We start from the raw sequence: 16,185 nt of genomic DNA, 5'->3' as shown, positions 1-16,185 counted from the left end.
TGGAAATTTTTTGTTTTTTGTTTTTTTAATAAAAAAACTGTTTTTCTAAAAGGTCCAAAGTTATTTATTTCTAAGACTAAATAGCTGTTTTTGTAAACTTTACCTAATTTTCTGTCTCTGATCTATCATCTTCTGTTGGTCTGTTCCGCTGTTTACTTTCTTCTCGCTGGTGGCAAGTGTCGTCATGGCTCTTTCAACAGTTCCAATGCTCTGTTGGTGACCTTCGCTCTCAGCTTTTGTGATTATTGTATCAAAAGCATCTAGCAGTGTATCTTTGAAAGCAGAAACAAAATACTAAAGTGATCTTCTTCAGCATTTTTCGATAGAACTATCTAACAACAAATTCTGCAGCGCGATTTACTCGTACACTTCAAATTCCACCTGGTCAATGCCTACATCTTACACAGAGTAAATAAAAACGACAAACAAAAATTGGAAGTTTGAAGCAATGGAATTTACGGCTAACACTGAATTCAAACCAGTGACCTCTGGATTGCCAGACCAGCGATGAACTGACTGATCTATTCCGCCATTAGTTGGTGGCGATCCCTATATAGCCATCTATTTGCTGGGTGCACCATTTAAAAGTAGCGATATACCTTGTATACCGTTTCCAGGGATTAAAGTCCAGTTTCCTTCTATACAACCCAAAAAGCGGCATAGAAGGGATTTCAAGAGAAATTCCGGGGTTTTTTTTTATGTAAATATATGTCGTGTGTCACACAAATCCGCAGATTGTCGCTCTCGCATTGACCCTCGGATATATTAACAGCATTTATCAAATCGTTCCTAGAAAATATTCACGCCTATTTATATATCTTGGACAGATATGATCATAGAGAAAGAAATAGAAGCATGAAACAAACATTGTCTAACAATCAACGACGATAATTACATGCCAAAAATTAACCTTGACCGTACCTATTTCTTCTTCAGCAAAACTCTGTTGGACCATCTGGGAAGAGAGATCTAGGAGCATGTCCCCTTCGCTGTTGTCTACTGGACCGGATTCAATAATGCTGACCAGGACGTCCGTCTGGTATCGCCCAACCTCGTCGAATCGAGTTTGTACATCAGGTTCTATATTTTGAAAGAAGCTATCGTCATCAACTACGAGTAAAATTGAATCCACACCCCCTTCAATGTAAATGTCAAAATCGGCGAACGCGTCACGCTTACGCCTGCGCTGTGTCGTCAAAAACTTCTTCTCTAAGTTGGCCATGTTGATAGCATTGCTGAAGGCTGTGGCAACGTTTCCTGAAGCAAAGAGGGACAATTCGGTTGTGAAAATTGAAAACTAGGGAATAAATGTGATATTTTATATATTGTATAACATAATTGTATCACAAAATTTCTTAATTAAATCATACTTTGTATGAAAGTTTTAAATTTCGATAGTTCGCAGAATGCAACCTGTTGGTGATTAACATATTATAATCGTAGGAATTTCGAAACAATTCTTTATGGTACCTATTTCAATTATACAATTAACGAACAAGAATTATTGTTATCAATTTCAGAGTAGTCCTTTTATCTTTTGAGGAAGCTACTTATCCAAATAAACAATACACAATACATCATATCGTATCATGTTTGTGTATAGAATCTTTGTATACTGATCAATATTAAAATTTGGTCAGCTTTTCAAACTTTCTTGATATAGCTCGGAATGAAAAGAGTGATGTAAGTTATTGCTTACAAATGTCTATATATCGATATCTCAAACTTGAATCTGTATCAATGAAAATTGAAGATGTGTTAAGTCATTACTTCATTGTTTACAAAGTACTCTATTTTTATAAAAATAAATAAAAAATACGATTAGTATGTTTTGTTGGAAAACATTCAGATGTTTGAATATGTGGCACGGAATCACAGAGCAATAACTTAATGTGTTTTGGTGTTCTCCCTCAAAGTACTTCACCTGCTCCGCTGCCCTTGAAAAAGTGCACCCCCTCCATAGACTGAGCCCCCCCCCCCACCCTCCGAATCTAGTCAAATAAAAACTTGTTCTTAATGGGAATAAAATGGCAAGCAACACTAATACCAGTGAAATACCTTTGTCTAATTCCTTCTGAATCTTCTCGCTAACAAAAGTGTTTCTCTCCTGGTCTGTGAACATAACGTCCTTAGAGTTGTAAGGTGTATTCGTAACAGCGTCGATACATGTCATGCTTGCATCACATACCTGTTATATATATAATGTGATAGAAATATAGTAGAAATATATTACCCATAACATATATAATAATATATTTTCCTTAGAAAAGCGACCAATCTTAGTCACAGCGTATTTCAACAACAGACAAACTGTTTGATCTCTTTTGTTTTTACTTGAAGGTTTGAGTTAATAAGTAATTAACGTTTGAAAAATAAAGCCGAGTAAATTTTCCAGCAAACCATAATTTAACTTCGTCTCATCAACTTTCCGATTTATCTGTTTGTCGTATACTGTGATAAATGTACAAGACCAAAATATATTGAGGTAAAATGCTTGCAATCGGTCAACGTAAAGCCAGCAGTGTTCGAATACTATTCATCGCACAACCCTATCATATCCTTATTGGAGTTTACAACTAATTTTTCATCCGGTACAAATCTTAACATATGAGACTGATGAAAGTAAATCATCAGCTTTAAAAAGAATCAATTTTAAGTCTTGTATTAAGTTGATGTTTCTTGTGCCGTGTCATATCTGTTTGTAGAGTACTGAAGCTTTATGCTTAGGAATTGTGCAAATTGATCATTTGAAAATGTGAGATATCTTACCTTGAACCCTACAAGTATTTCGTTCTGTCCGTACTCAATGGGGGTAGCTATCACTGTTTGCTCCGAATCCCCTTTGCTTCCATCGAGAACAACCGTTTTATAACTGCCATCTTTAATTGCTAGCCCAAGGAATGGTTGATAGGTTAAAGGTTCGGAATCCGGATCAGTGACACATCCAGTAGCTGTAATTTTCATCTAGACACATAAAAAAACGACGAAAGATAATCCTTAGAGAGTGATTGACAGGTTCATGAAGAAATGCCAAATCATAAAGTTACAGGACACAACAGGTATAAGAAACACATCTGTGATTGTCTGACTTCCTCCGTATGAATAACCTAGTTTCTCTCTTTGTCTGGCTATACTATAAACTACATTGACCTATGCCTCAACACATGATCCAGTATATATCTCTTCGATAGCAAATATTTTCGGGGAAACAAAAGACAAACAAATCAGCAAAGGACAACCTACCCACGCCAACCCATTATGTATCCACATAGGAAAATAATTGGTAAATACGGCTTGAAAAGTTAGGAATACTTAGATAACAAAAGAGATTTGTAACAGGCTTTAAAGTTGACAAAGGTATGTACATTCTTCCGACGGTCACCTTAATGAGTTCCAGATCCTAGGACCTTAGACACATACAATACTGAGTGGAATCCAAACGGTTTACAGGCATGCAGGAGTAGTAGCTGACTCTAAAGTGTTGTAGTTGTGAATTCAGATTACAAAAGAAGAAGTTTATATACTGAGGTAAAGTCCCACAATATTGTAACATAAAAGTTGTAGTTTTTCATGTAGCTCGAGGATATAAATGTTTAATTTCCATGTGTGTTAATGAATGTTAAACTTGCGATATATCACAAATTTATTTATTTTTATTTATTTATTTATTTGTTTGCCACAAAAGTACAAAGTGGAGGGAAGTCTTTCATAAAGCTTAAAAGCTTAACAGTGTGGAAGACTCCCTGAAGAAAGAAAAGAAAAGAAAAGAAAAGAAAAAAAAATATATATATGTGTGTATGAATACATACATGGATATAAGTACAAATTAAATGTTCAATATATATATATATAGTAATTACATACAGGTATAATTTAGTTTTAGTCAGTAACTAGCTATTTGATCAGTAGTCAGTAACTAGCAAATAGTTAGTAACTAGCAAATAGATTGCTATTTGTCTCAGAGGTTTAGGAAAGTTGTTCAGGACAGTTAACGTCATTTCACCGAATAATATTTATGTTTGAAACTCACCGGTTCCATCTCGTTGTAGTCTGTAACTTGAATCTGACATTGGCTGATGGATTGGAATGTCGAAAAGTCAAAAGTGGATGTACCGTGTTTACCATTATCAGCCACCGCACGTACTTCTATGCTATACTGAGTTCCAGGATCCGTCTCACCTGAAATGTGCGAAACCAATTCATCATCAAATATGGAAATAGACAGCTACATGACAAATGTATTCCAAAAGTATGCCACGATTGTACTGTGTCTGACATAGTAGTTGCACACATGCCAATTCTATGAGAACAGTTTACGTAAGTGCAGTGTAAATAACGTAATTGCAGTGTAAATGACCTAAAATGATCGCACAGGGTTAAGTTTGTAATGAGGAAAGAAAGCGATTTTCTAGGATACTGTCGACAATTGCCAACATTTCTACATAGCGTCATAGAAATATTGTGACTTGGGATTGACACATCGTGTACTAAATGTGAACTTAAAACAAACATGTGTGATGTCATACTTGCACCCATGCAGAAAAATATAAATTTACCAATATGACGAAGACCAGAGTGTGGTCACATGGAGATGTATTACGATATCGACAATGGGAAGTTTCTGTTACTTTTATACAAGCAGCATATTATAAAATTGACAATGTATTTCTCTGACATCACGCCTGTTTACTTCAAGTTCCCATTGGGTACCATGAAATGTCAACTGCTACTTCGAGTACATGTTTAAGGAATTGAATGCAAACTTTCATATGCAGGATTCTTGGAATATGTGCCTCATTTCGACCCTCAAAAGTAAATTTATGTCTAACAAATACATCAAGCTGGATTTGTTGGAATTACACATATATCCTAAGTTCTTATTGTAATCATAATAGCATATGCTACCGACTTATGGACGATCCAGTTTATACTCTAATACAACATTTTAAGATTTCAAGTATCTATAAGTTACACTTTTCTCTGTGTGTATCGGTTGCATCTTTACACCAGTGAAACTTGAGACTCATGAATGATCAGAAACCACAAGACGTTATATTCCATGTTTATCTTGTTGTCGTGGTGTACTTACTTTTTGGTATGATAATATGAGTGTTGAAATGTCCCGCAGTATTGCTTGCTTTAACATGTCCAATCTTCCACATTGAAGAGTCTAGTCTATCATTCAGCTCTTGCCAAGTGACATTAACTTCAGATGTAAAACTTATACTGGCTTGGAAATAGATGTCTTCGTTGTCTCGGAATTTCTTTTTCCCACTCCTGGTCTTGAGTTGTACCTTTGTCATTTTAAAATTAAAGATCACATTTAACTTTGTATTTGAATTGCTTAAATTAAAAGAAGTTATATATCACTCGTGTACTGCAATTTATCATATCTCCAGTTGGTATACCATAGATTAATATTCTACATATTGCTAAATGGAATGTACCTGAAAACAATTGCATTCCGATAAGGACTTCACATAATGAATCATTATCTGAGAGTATTCGACAGTTCATTATATTTAGCTTGTTAAAGTAGACACTTTGTATTGAGTATCACATTTAAGAATTAACTTAGGAAAGTATTTTGCATTTTATATACAAATCGTGGTGGTTAACGCTGCTTCTCATTTAACATCATTATCGACGGGACTTGATAAAAAACAAAATATGCCACTATTTTACAAAGGGCTTACATGGACAAGTAAATATGTTGGTCAAATTATTAGCCATGTGTCATCATGGAAAGAAGCCACTACGCTTTGTTTAATATCACGTTTTTAAAATATGTTATAACCAGTACTCACATTCGGTACTGCTTCATTCTCCACGATTAATACCATGGATGCCATCGCTGTTCTTGTGTCACTGGAGACAGTCAAACGAATCGTGAACTCTCCTGGGGTGAAATCATCAGCCTGCGCCGTGAAACGCTTTGACGTTCTTGTTTGTCCAAGGTTATTGTTACAGGAAGCGTTAGTGGACATCTGTGGACCAACGAAATGATTAGATGAATCAATAAAGCGCATTTATCGTGCTATAAAGTAATGCAACAATGAACGGATAAATTCAAACCCTGCGACAATACTGCTCCATGGAGCAACATCTCTGGCTAGTTCTAGAACTGGACGCCCTGACATTTCTTCAACATTTTTCTGACTTGATTCCCTTAGTTAGATCATAATTAGAGATCACTCGAAGGTTAAGACAAGTGTGTTAACAATGCAGGCATATATCAACTAATTATAATAACATACGTGCCTTGCTTGCAGTTTATTTCTGACTCATTTAATTGATAAAAAGAGTTGTGTTTCCATAACTTACGTCTTAAAAAAAACATTGTTTTACTGATATTTTCAGGGAGAAGGGTGGGGGGGGGGGGGCACTGTGGCTTAAATACCGCAAAATACATTTTTGTTTATGCAATGGTCAAATATTTTTCTTTCGGTCAGTATTTTGAGAGAAGGAGGTATAAAAGACGGAATATGTTTTCAAAATGATATTAGAAAACGAAAGCAATATAATAAAATATATTTCTGAAACCATCTTGCGTGCAATTAAAATTTACATTGTCTGATATTTCAATTACCCGATGATTAACATCAACTAATATTCCAAGTTGCCAGCAAAATATACATATATATATATATATATATATATATATATATATATATATATATATATATATATATATATATATATATATACATATATACATATATATATATATATATATATATATATATATATATATATATATATATATATATATATAAAACTATAGTTACCACTAAACAGGTCCATTCGAAGCTAAGAGCAGTGTTTGCTTTGGCATCTGGGTCGAAAGAATTCGAGCCGTCAAGAATGATGGTGTCGCTTGGGCCAAGAGTAATTCTGCTGGCGCCACCTATTTCGGCCACAAGAGGGGTTGCAACAGTTGTAAGGGTTATTAGTTCACTGACAGTAATAGCCTCACCAGCGATAGTAGATGTCACCGTAGCAGTAAATTCAATAGATTCACGAACTGTTAATAAGAATATAATTGTTGAATTTAATTACGTCACGTGCAAATGGACAGCACTTTTAAATAGAACTGTACATTATTGTTCAATGAAGTGTAATAATATTCGGAACCTTGGTCGAATGCTTTTCCTCACGCTGCACATGAGTATCGTCTGCATGCTACCAAAATGCCTTATCTTACTTCACCGTGTTGCAATGCTGGTTTTATCGCTTACTAAATACTTTCGAGACAAGCCCGCAGTTAGTGGTATATCTTGTACTTCTTTGGAAGGAAAAGAGCCAAAGGAAATTTTTTGTTTCCACACATCATTGTTCATATTAAATAATAATCAGGTAATAATTGAAATAACATATTTGACACAGTTTAAGAAAATAGTTAAGAAGGGTGATTTTTATTTGATCATATATGTAAACTTACCAAATAACAACCTGTTGTTCTTTCATGATGTGGTGTTATCACATGTAGCACAACACATAAACCAACAAGGAAATTAGCCAAGAAAGTAGACATACATGTAATTATGTCAGATATACGTTTCAATAGTTAAGTTAAACTAAACTGCACATGTATATGTAACGTATAGATAACGAAGTAGTTTACGATTTTTTTATGACTGTTGTCAAGGACAATAAAAAACAATATATCAGTTTGGGAAAAGTTTCCTCTCTACTCAGTAAATAATTGATTCAAAAGCTCCGTGCTATTCGAACTACTTATATCAACACCGCTCACCTTGATTAATGCGTGTCCAGTTGCAGCTAATATATTTTGTATAAACCTTATAAACATATAACTTTATACTACTTTATTTACTGTAGTATATGCTTTCTTACCAGGTAACGTATTCGGTGAAATCACGAGTACGCGCATATTGGTAGCCACAAGAGAGAGACTAGCCATGTCAGTGGTCCATTCGTATAAGATGTTCGAAGCTTCGATGGTGCAATCTTCACCGAATGAATAAGTGACATCGGCCTCCAACTGGACGCTGGTGTAGAAATGATAACACCAATGGTATATAAATATATGCTCAAGCAGGCCAGGTTTAACTAACGTCCGTTTCGCACCTGGGTTATTCCAATCTGACTAGAACAGACTGGAGGGAATTTGCAATAAGGCAACAAATGTTAACCAGCCAAGTGGAAAAATAAAGATGTGCTTTTTTAACAGCTTTCAAATTTCCAGCTAATCCGTGTAGTATCTTATAGGGATGAAGTTTATATTTTAATAACCATTATAAACATGTGGCTCTGCGTCTTAAAATCACAAATGTGCAATGGCAACTGTCAACTATTCCTTTAATTTGAGGTGGTTACACCTACCGCGTGGATGTTTTCACCCTGCTGGCAATCACATTTGTTGGTTTAATCAGCAAGACTGGTTTTACATCATTCACCACGGTTACAGTGTGTGTGCGAGTCTTGGCGGTATTCAAAAAGTTAGTAAGTGTGACTATTAAAGTATAACCAGTTCCCGGAGTCAAGGTGGTTGCATCGATAGGAAGGATGTCTGAAATATTGAAATCGAAATAGGAAGAAGAAAAATTATTTCCGTAGGACGTTAGTCGCATTTATTGTTAACATGTCTCATCCAATTAAAGTATTTAATGGTTTATTTAAAGTTGTTCGAATGGTTGCAAACAACGGTTACGACACCTAAGGCTGTATTTATAGTTTAATTAACGATTAGAAAGCAGACACATCAAAACCAATACTTCTAAAAAATATACATTAAGCCCATCCCCTTCGAATTCAGTAACAATCTGAACCAGGACACAATGATAGTGCTTTAGATAACCATTCTACCCTATGCTACACTGTCACTTTTGCTTAAACATTCGTTCCGAATGTCGGCAAGACAAACGGTCACATCCTAGGGCGTCTTCGTATCGAGTTTGAAGAAAGTTGCCGCAGTCGCTAAGGAAATTCGTAATGCAATTTTTCATATTACACATCAACCTTCGACTCATTGAGCTTTTACTTCAGTTAGCATGGTAATGACATGTTGTGCTATCCATTGGTTTACAAATGAAATCCTGTGCATCCTTGGAACCATATCAATAGGAAGCCTCTTATATCTTCATTTGGACTTTGATTGCTGAATTTTGACAAGTTGGTTCATGGTGCTCCCTCTTACCAATTAATTCTTTTTTTTACAGAATTACAAAGTTATCCAAAAAATAAATATATAAATAACAAATGTGCAATTTCACATTTTCCGCTCATTCATTCAGTTTTTTTTGTGTAGTGGGAATTTGTTACTGACCCTCCGCATCTTGAAGTCTAATCGGAGAGAATGAAGAACTGTCTTGCACGACGACAGTTGGTTCCAGTTGCCAATCGTATGTTAACTTCCTCCCTCCATGACCAGAAATCTGTTCAGCCTTCAGTTGGTATGATCCACAATTGTTTATTGTTGTTGGACCAGATACTACAAAGTTGACGTCTGGTGGGTTGTTGGGTGCCTCAACTGCAGATGGTTCATCGGAGTTCAAATACAAAAAGTTACTTTGTTTAGCAGGTTTGATTGAATTCTGGTTGAACATGAGTTGGTCACCTAGAAAAAAAGAGAAGGGAAATTAAGTTAATATCAGTAAGGGGGTGTTGGGAGAGAGGAGGGGGGGGTTGCTATATCGAAACCGGCGCTCCCGCTTGGCTTAAGGCACATAAGGGACCGACTAAATACGATGTGTTGAAGGTGCCGATTTCTTCTTGGTTACAACTGTCAGGTACCTCAACGAGAGATCAAACATGATGCTTACCAACTCGAAATCATTTGTGATTCCTAAAGCCGGATCTCGAAAGAACATACTTTATGTTAATGCAATGGAGGTAAACGACAAAGGCAAATGAATATATATAAATGAGAATCGTAATGAGTTGGAAAATCAAGAACAGTGAAAAAACTTTCAGCTCCACCGGGATTCGAGCCACGGGCCTTCCGCTCTGTACGCGGACACCCTAAACACTAGGCTATGGACGCTGATTGTATGTCCAGAGGTTCGAAACCGGTAAGGAAGGTCGTAATTTCACTGTAGGCGTTTGTCACCTGTATCGAACGATACTAGTTCGGTTTTTGATGACATAGTTTGCCTTACTTTAGAGATCAAACATGATGCTAACCAACTCGAAATCATTTGTGATTCTAAAGCCGGATCTTGAAAGAGATACTTTGAACAGACTTTATGTTAATGCAATGGAGGTAAACGACAAAGGAAATGAATATATATTAATGAAAATCTTAATTAGTTGGAAAACCAAGAACAGTGAAAAAACTTTCAGCCTCCACCGGGATTCGAACCACGGGCCTATTAACACTCATTTGTATCCCGAATAGTATACCATGGCGGCTGTACTTGCCGGGTTCGATAACATTAGTTCCCGTTCCAATCACTACTTGAAGAGTCTTTGGTGTTGTGAATGAACAACTTGCACCATCGCCAAGTTTATCAACGTTTGCAAAAATTCTGCTGCAAACTTGTTGATTATTTGAAGCCGTTGTAACGGGAACATTGAACATCACTTCAATTGCATTTCCTGCAAATGTAAAGAAAAAGTAAGAAAGAAAGAGAACGATAGCTTATTACATGAACGTGTTTGAATGACCTCATTTCGGTTTTAGCTTACGCCATATAAATACGTAACATGGGCAAGCTTAGCACACTGTAACACTCATTACGTTTGACATTACTTTATGTTAAAGAAATAAAAAAGTCAGTTGTTCACTTCCGACAGCAAAAGTAATTGATACATAGATCATATGATGATCGCCGAAAACTGCAGGCGTGAAACTCGAGTAACAACATATATATATATATATATATATATATATATATATATATATATATATACACATATATATATATAAATATATATATATATATATTTATTTACATATATATTTATATATATATATATATATATATATATATATATATATATTTGTAATCGTAAATGAGTTGGAAAATCAAGAAAAGTGAAAAAACTTCCAGCCTCCACCGGGATTCGAGCCCGGGCCTCCCGCTCTGTACGCGGATACCCTAACCACTAAGCTATGGACGCTGATTGTATATCCAGAGGTTCGAAACCGGTTAGGAAGGTCGTAATTCCACTGTAGGCGTTTGCCACTTGTAACGAACAATACTACTACTGTTTAAATATATTTAAATGAATCATGTTACCTGTGTCAGTGAATCTGCTCCGAATGACAGAGGGAGCTGGATGCTTGATCACAACGTTGATCTCCGCAGGGTCTGTGGCTTCAGAATTTACGACAGGTTTACCATTAATGCTAACTTTGAACGTCCAAGATGCAGACATGTCGCTGGTTACCTGAATCTTTAACATATTTGATAAAATGGGATCCTTCGCTACCATGTCGTATTGAGCTAAACTTCGAAAACTTTCCACATCTGAGCCACAAAAGCAGAAAGATAATTATTACATTAAATTTGATCGAACATTATTGTTACAGTGACCCAATGGTTCTTTTATTAAATGAAATAACCTTATGTATATGATTCTTCCGGTAGGTTATCACTAGCTTACACATACTTCCATTCATAATTTCGATATTCCTTGCGAGATGTACATGAACAAATTTGGTTTTCTGAAATCGAAATGTCCATAACACCGATATGCATTAAAAAATTGAGTGGAGGAGGCGGTCGGATTGTGGCTGAAGCTAGTGTGTAATCTAGAAAAGTAGAATTCATCAACTAACGGAAGTAGTTAATTGTTTCAGTGTTTGCAAATAATATCCATCTACGTCGGCTAATTGGATTTTTAGGCGTATTGTGTATCAAGCAGTATCAATGATCAGCATGTTATAGAATATACCTATTCATAATGTTATAGAATAAGCATATTTATTACGTTCGAAAGTATTACTAGTCCTTCACAACCAATTCATTTTTATCATAAAAGAAATGGAGTACTTTCATGGTATCATATTTTGTTCTTATAAAGAGGTAATTTAATTAAATATTGATAAATGTTAGATTCTCTGGCAAGCAAGTCTGACTTCCAATAAAGGAACACAACGAATTTCCATGTTAATTTGATAATGATATTCATTCTTTTACTATTTTTTCCACTCTCTCTTGGCACCTGTCGTGATAATTGATCAGTTTGAACTGTGAAATAATTATTGGCATTCCTATCAATCTTCCGAGAATATGGTGAGAGAGTACTTATGACGTACCACCTATGACCTCAAATGTTACATCACTTGGGGAGAGCCCATCAAAGATGCTATCAATCGAAGACAGGGTCACTTCGAAAACGTCTCCACCGTCCGTAGAAAGCATAAAATATTCCGGGTATACTATATTATCCACGCTGAAAGTACCTGGACACGAATAACGAGATAGAACAATATGAGCATTAAAATAATATATATATAAAAAAAAAGTGTGTGTAACTGCTAAGGAAAGGCTGTACAATTACACTCATCAGAACAAAATATCAGTGGCGTATCTAGAATAGCTGGCACCAAAGGCTGATCATTACTTCGTCACCCAGTGCAACAGATGCCATCCTGGGGGATTTGTCTAAGGGGAAAGTGTGGTCCTCTCCCCTTTTGTAAAATGGTATTTTATGTAAGGTGGCTTAGATGTAAAATGGTGCTATCTTTGCCAAAGCTTTGAACTGATCACAAGATTTTTCAAAAATCAGGATTTTTTTTGGGGGGGGGAGGGGGAGGGGGGCTGTGGCATGGTACTCCCTGACTGGTAACCAAGGTGGACGCCCACCTCGCCACCGTTTGATAAGCCACAAAATAGGAATGTTTTGAATATAAAGTCCTCTCTTGTAACACGATGCAATTTTCTTATAGGTTCAGGCAATCTCTCATTTGTTTTAACACCATTTATGTTATTCTCTTTTCGCTTTTATTGTGGAAGTTTTAATGTTATTTCCTGAAAAGGCAACAGATTACAATGGCTGCTGTCACTTGTGGTTACAACCAAACGTGCCATGTTATTATATGATTATTGTACAATATATACATATCTTTCTATATATATATATATATATATATATATATATATATATATATATATATATATATATATATATATATATATATATATATATATATATATATATATATAAATATATATATATATATATATATATATATATATCCTTTGTATAATACACACCTTACTTGTTTTGATAACGCTCTTGCAAATCAATTTAACTCATTTTACTCTACCTGCCGTGAGTTAAACAAGACCACATATACCCCTCTTTTAACTATTGCCCCTCATTTTTTACTATTGTCCTCTCTTGTTTACGGTATCTAGAGACATAATAAAGGATTGACATCAGTTCTAATATATAATTCTTTCTTTGAGAGGCTATTGGAGCGTTTCCTTTTTTAGTTCTTCGTTAGGTCGTCGTAGAGACAGGAAAATGAGGAAAAGAAAGATAATACATTACACTGCAGTCCCACGTATGCCGAAGATGTATATTCATTTGTATCTTTTCTTTCTCTCAAACAATGGCTTCTTTTGAGCTTTTCTTTTTGTCTTCTACGATCTCATTTTGTAGGAATCTGGTTGGAAGTGATATTATTATAAAGCCAGAGAAGCTTTTGTTTGAATTTGGATCTTGCTCCCTAGCAACGGTATCATTGTATCATTGTTTACAGAAAACACAGTTGGATCAGTTGATCAACTCAAATATTAATATTGTTTCACATTATCTCCGTATTTCAATACAAGCAAGTAATATCATAGGACAAATTTTTATTATAATATATTGATTCAAATGCAATAGCAAAATAATATGCTTTAGAGACTCTGCATAGTCAGATATGAAGGCAACCAGACAGACAAAAAGACGGACAGATATATCAATAGAGATATATGCTCAACCAATAGTGACATGATAACATAATAGCTATATAGAAACAGAATCTCCAAAAGTGCATAATCAGTTCAATATGTTTCAGAGAAAGTCATATGTAAGACAGGGATTATTGGGGGTTTTTTTTGGTTTTTTTTTCAAAATAGAAAGCAAACCATTGCGTGTCAATGAATACATGGTTCTTGGAATAGAGCTTTCATCGCTTGTCTGGCCATCCAATTCAACCTAATATTATTATAGCAAGCTAGGACGAAAAACCTTTCAACTTTAATTGTTAGCAATTCATTAATGACTATTCAAATTTGTTTCGGAGGATTAAAAAGCCACGATACAGAAGTGTTTTAATGTATTATTATTTCAATGTACAAATGTTCACAGATTGAAAATGCAGCGAAAATCTACGGATTTCACCCGCTGTACGATTTCCCCCTCACATGTTTTATTTAAACGCCCGCTGAGCTCCGCGGAGACATGAGCTATTCTTAGAGCCCGATAGATTAAAAAAAGGTAGATTAAACAGCTGTCTGTAATTTCATAGCGCTCTACCGCACTGCGCTCCCCGATATCTGCAGGTTGCCGGACACCGGTCCTGCCCGACCCTGCACTGTCCGAGACCTCCGGATAGTACGATACCTCCAGTCTGGATTATTAAACTCCTGTGCAGTGCCAACCCATGCGCTGCGCGATAGTTGGGCTGCTACAGTCATGAATGGTGCCCGAACCTAGCGCTGCTTTGTGTTACATGTATCAATGTATAGTTTATAGGCCGATAGGACCATTTATGCTGATTAACATTACACTTTCGATGTGTGCTGTCCATTTTTAAGTTTTGTCTTTATTACCACCCTACCCCCACCACACGCACCCTCCTCGTACCTACTCCGTCCCTTCGGTTGGTTCCGGCACAGGGAGTTCCCTACCCATCGGAGTTCAACTTAGTGGTGACAAGAAAGACGACAAAACAATAGAAAACGAAATATATAGCCTAAACATAACTTGACCATTTGGACGGAAAATATGTTGTTATATTGTCAGTATAGAAGATAGAGCAGAGTATGTGATAGATGTATGATTCTTGTATATTTGAGTACAATAAATGATTTGCATTGTCATTTAGAGATGGTCATTGTGAAACTTATATTTGATGAGGGTTGTTTACTAATTTATATTAAAAAGTTTAACCAATTTCATATCTGAATCATTTATTGTGAACTACGTTTAGCATCGTATCAGGTTTTTCAAAGACTATGTTCTACAATGATTTGAAGTTATGAAGAGACAATATAGAAGAGGATGTAATGTAAGCGAAAGAAATTAAGAAAGAAAATATAAGAAACCTTAAAATACGTGGCGAGAGTAACCATAGCCTAATAATGTGCTGTCATCTGGGCAGTATTCATTGTTAATGGAAGCGCTGTTATCAAACAGACAAAGAATCAATTACTTTGCTTAACTTTACAAAGAGAAAAAAATGTTTAACGGGATACCTAAAAGAGACTGCTGATATACTAAGAAGTAGTTCAAAATACAAACCTATCATATTAATATTTTATTATCATATTTACTTATTGTGAACTACGTATAGCATCGAATCAGGTTTTTCAAAGACTATGTTCTACAATGATTTGAAGTTATGAAGAGACAATATAGAAGAGGATGTAATGTAAGCGGAAGAAATTGAAAAGAAAATATAAGAAATCTTAAAATACGTGGCGAGAGTAACCATAGTCTATTTATGTGCTGTCATCTGGGCAGTATTCATTGTTAATGGAAGCGCTGTTATCAAACAGACAAAGAATCAATTACTTTGCTTAACTTTACAAAGAGAAAAAAATGTTTAACGGGATACCTAAAAGAGACTGCTGATATACTAAGAAGTAGTTCAAAATACAAACCTATCATATTAATATTTTATTATCATATTTACTTATTGTGAACTACGTATAGCATCGAATCAGGTTTTTCAAAGACTATGTTCTACAATGATTTGAAGTTATGAAGAGCTAACATGGAAGAGGATGTAATGTAAGCGGAAGAAATTAAGAAAGAAAATATAAGAAACCTCAAAAAAGACGTGGCGAGAGTAACCATAGCCTATTTAAGTTCTGCCATCTCGACAGTATTCATTGTTAATGGAAGCACTGTTATCAAACAGACGAAGAATAAATTATTTTTGCTTAACTTTACAAAAAGAACAAAAAAGGTGTAACCGAATACCTAAAAGAGACTGCTGATATACTAAGAAGTAGTTCAAAACACAAACTTGTCAATTAATATTTTAACATGATA

At 35.3% G+C, this 16,185-nt stretch overlaps 1 protein-coding gene across 9 annotated transcripts in view; it reads right to left on the bottom strand.

Moving 5' to 3' along the window:
• The window catches only part of LOC139983416 (uncharacterized), a 65,895-nt gene that overhangs the window by 10,680 nt on the left and 39,030 nt on the right, over positions 1-16,185 (bottom strand). For all 9 annotated transcript variants that reach the window (XM_071996955.1, XM_071996959.1, XM_071996954.1 and 6 more), the window contains 14 exons: positions 12,227-12,373; positions 11,205-11,435; positions 10,384-10,560; positions 9,290-9,580; positions 8,347-8,533; positions 7,858-8,012; positions 6,789-7,024; positions 5,808-5,987; positions 5,090-5,294; positions 4,031-4,179; positions 2,770-2,964; positions 2,059-2,188; positions 922-1,257; positions 104-272 (listed from right to left, as the gene is read on the bottom strand). In XM_071996955.1, coding sequence (XP_071853056.1) covers positions 104-272; positions 922-1,257; positions 2,059-2,188; positions 2,770-2,964; positions 4,031-4,179; positions 5,090-5,294; positions 5,808-5,987; positions 6,789-7,024; positions 7,858-8,012; positions 8,347-8,533; positions 9,290-9,580; positions 10,384-10,560; positions 11,205-11,435; positions 12,227-12,373 — 2,788 coding nt within the window. The remainder of the gene's footprint in view (positions 1-103; positions 273-921; positions 1,258-2,058; positions 2,189-2,769; positions 2,965-4,030; positions 4,180-5,089; positions 5,295-5,807; positions 5,988-6,788; positions 7,025-7,857; positions 8,013-8,346; positions 8,534-9,289; positions 9,581-10,383; positions 10,561-11,204; positions 11,436-12,226; positions 12,374-16,185) is intronic.

Source organism: Apostichopus japonicus, chromosome 16 (genome assembly GCF_037975245.1).
Source record: "Apostichopus japonicus isolate 1M-3 chromosome 16, ASM3797524v1, whole genome shotgun sequence".
Lineage (NCBI taxonomy): Eukaryota > Metazoa > Echinodermata > Holothuroidea > Aspidochirotida > Stichopodidae > Apostichopus > Apostichopus japonicus.
The sequence above is the reverse complement of the archived record's forward strand: the minus strand, read 5'-3'. Positions and strand labels throughout refer to the sequence as shown.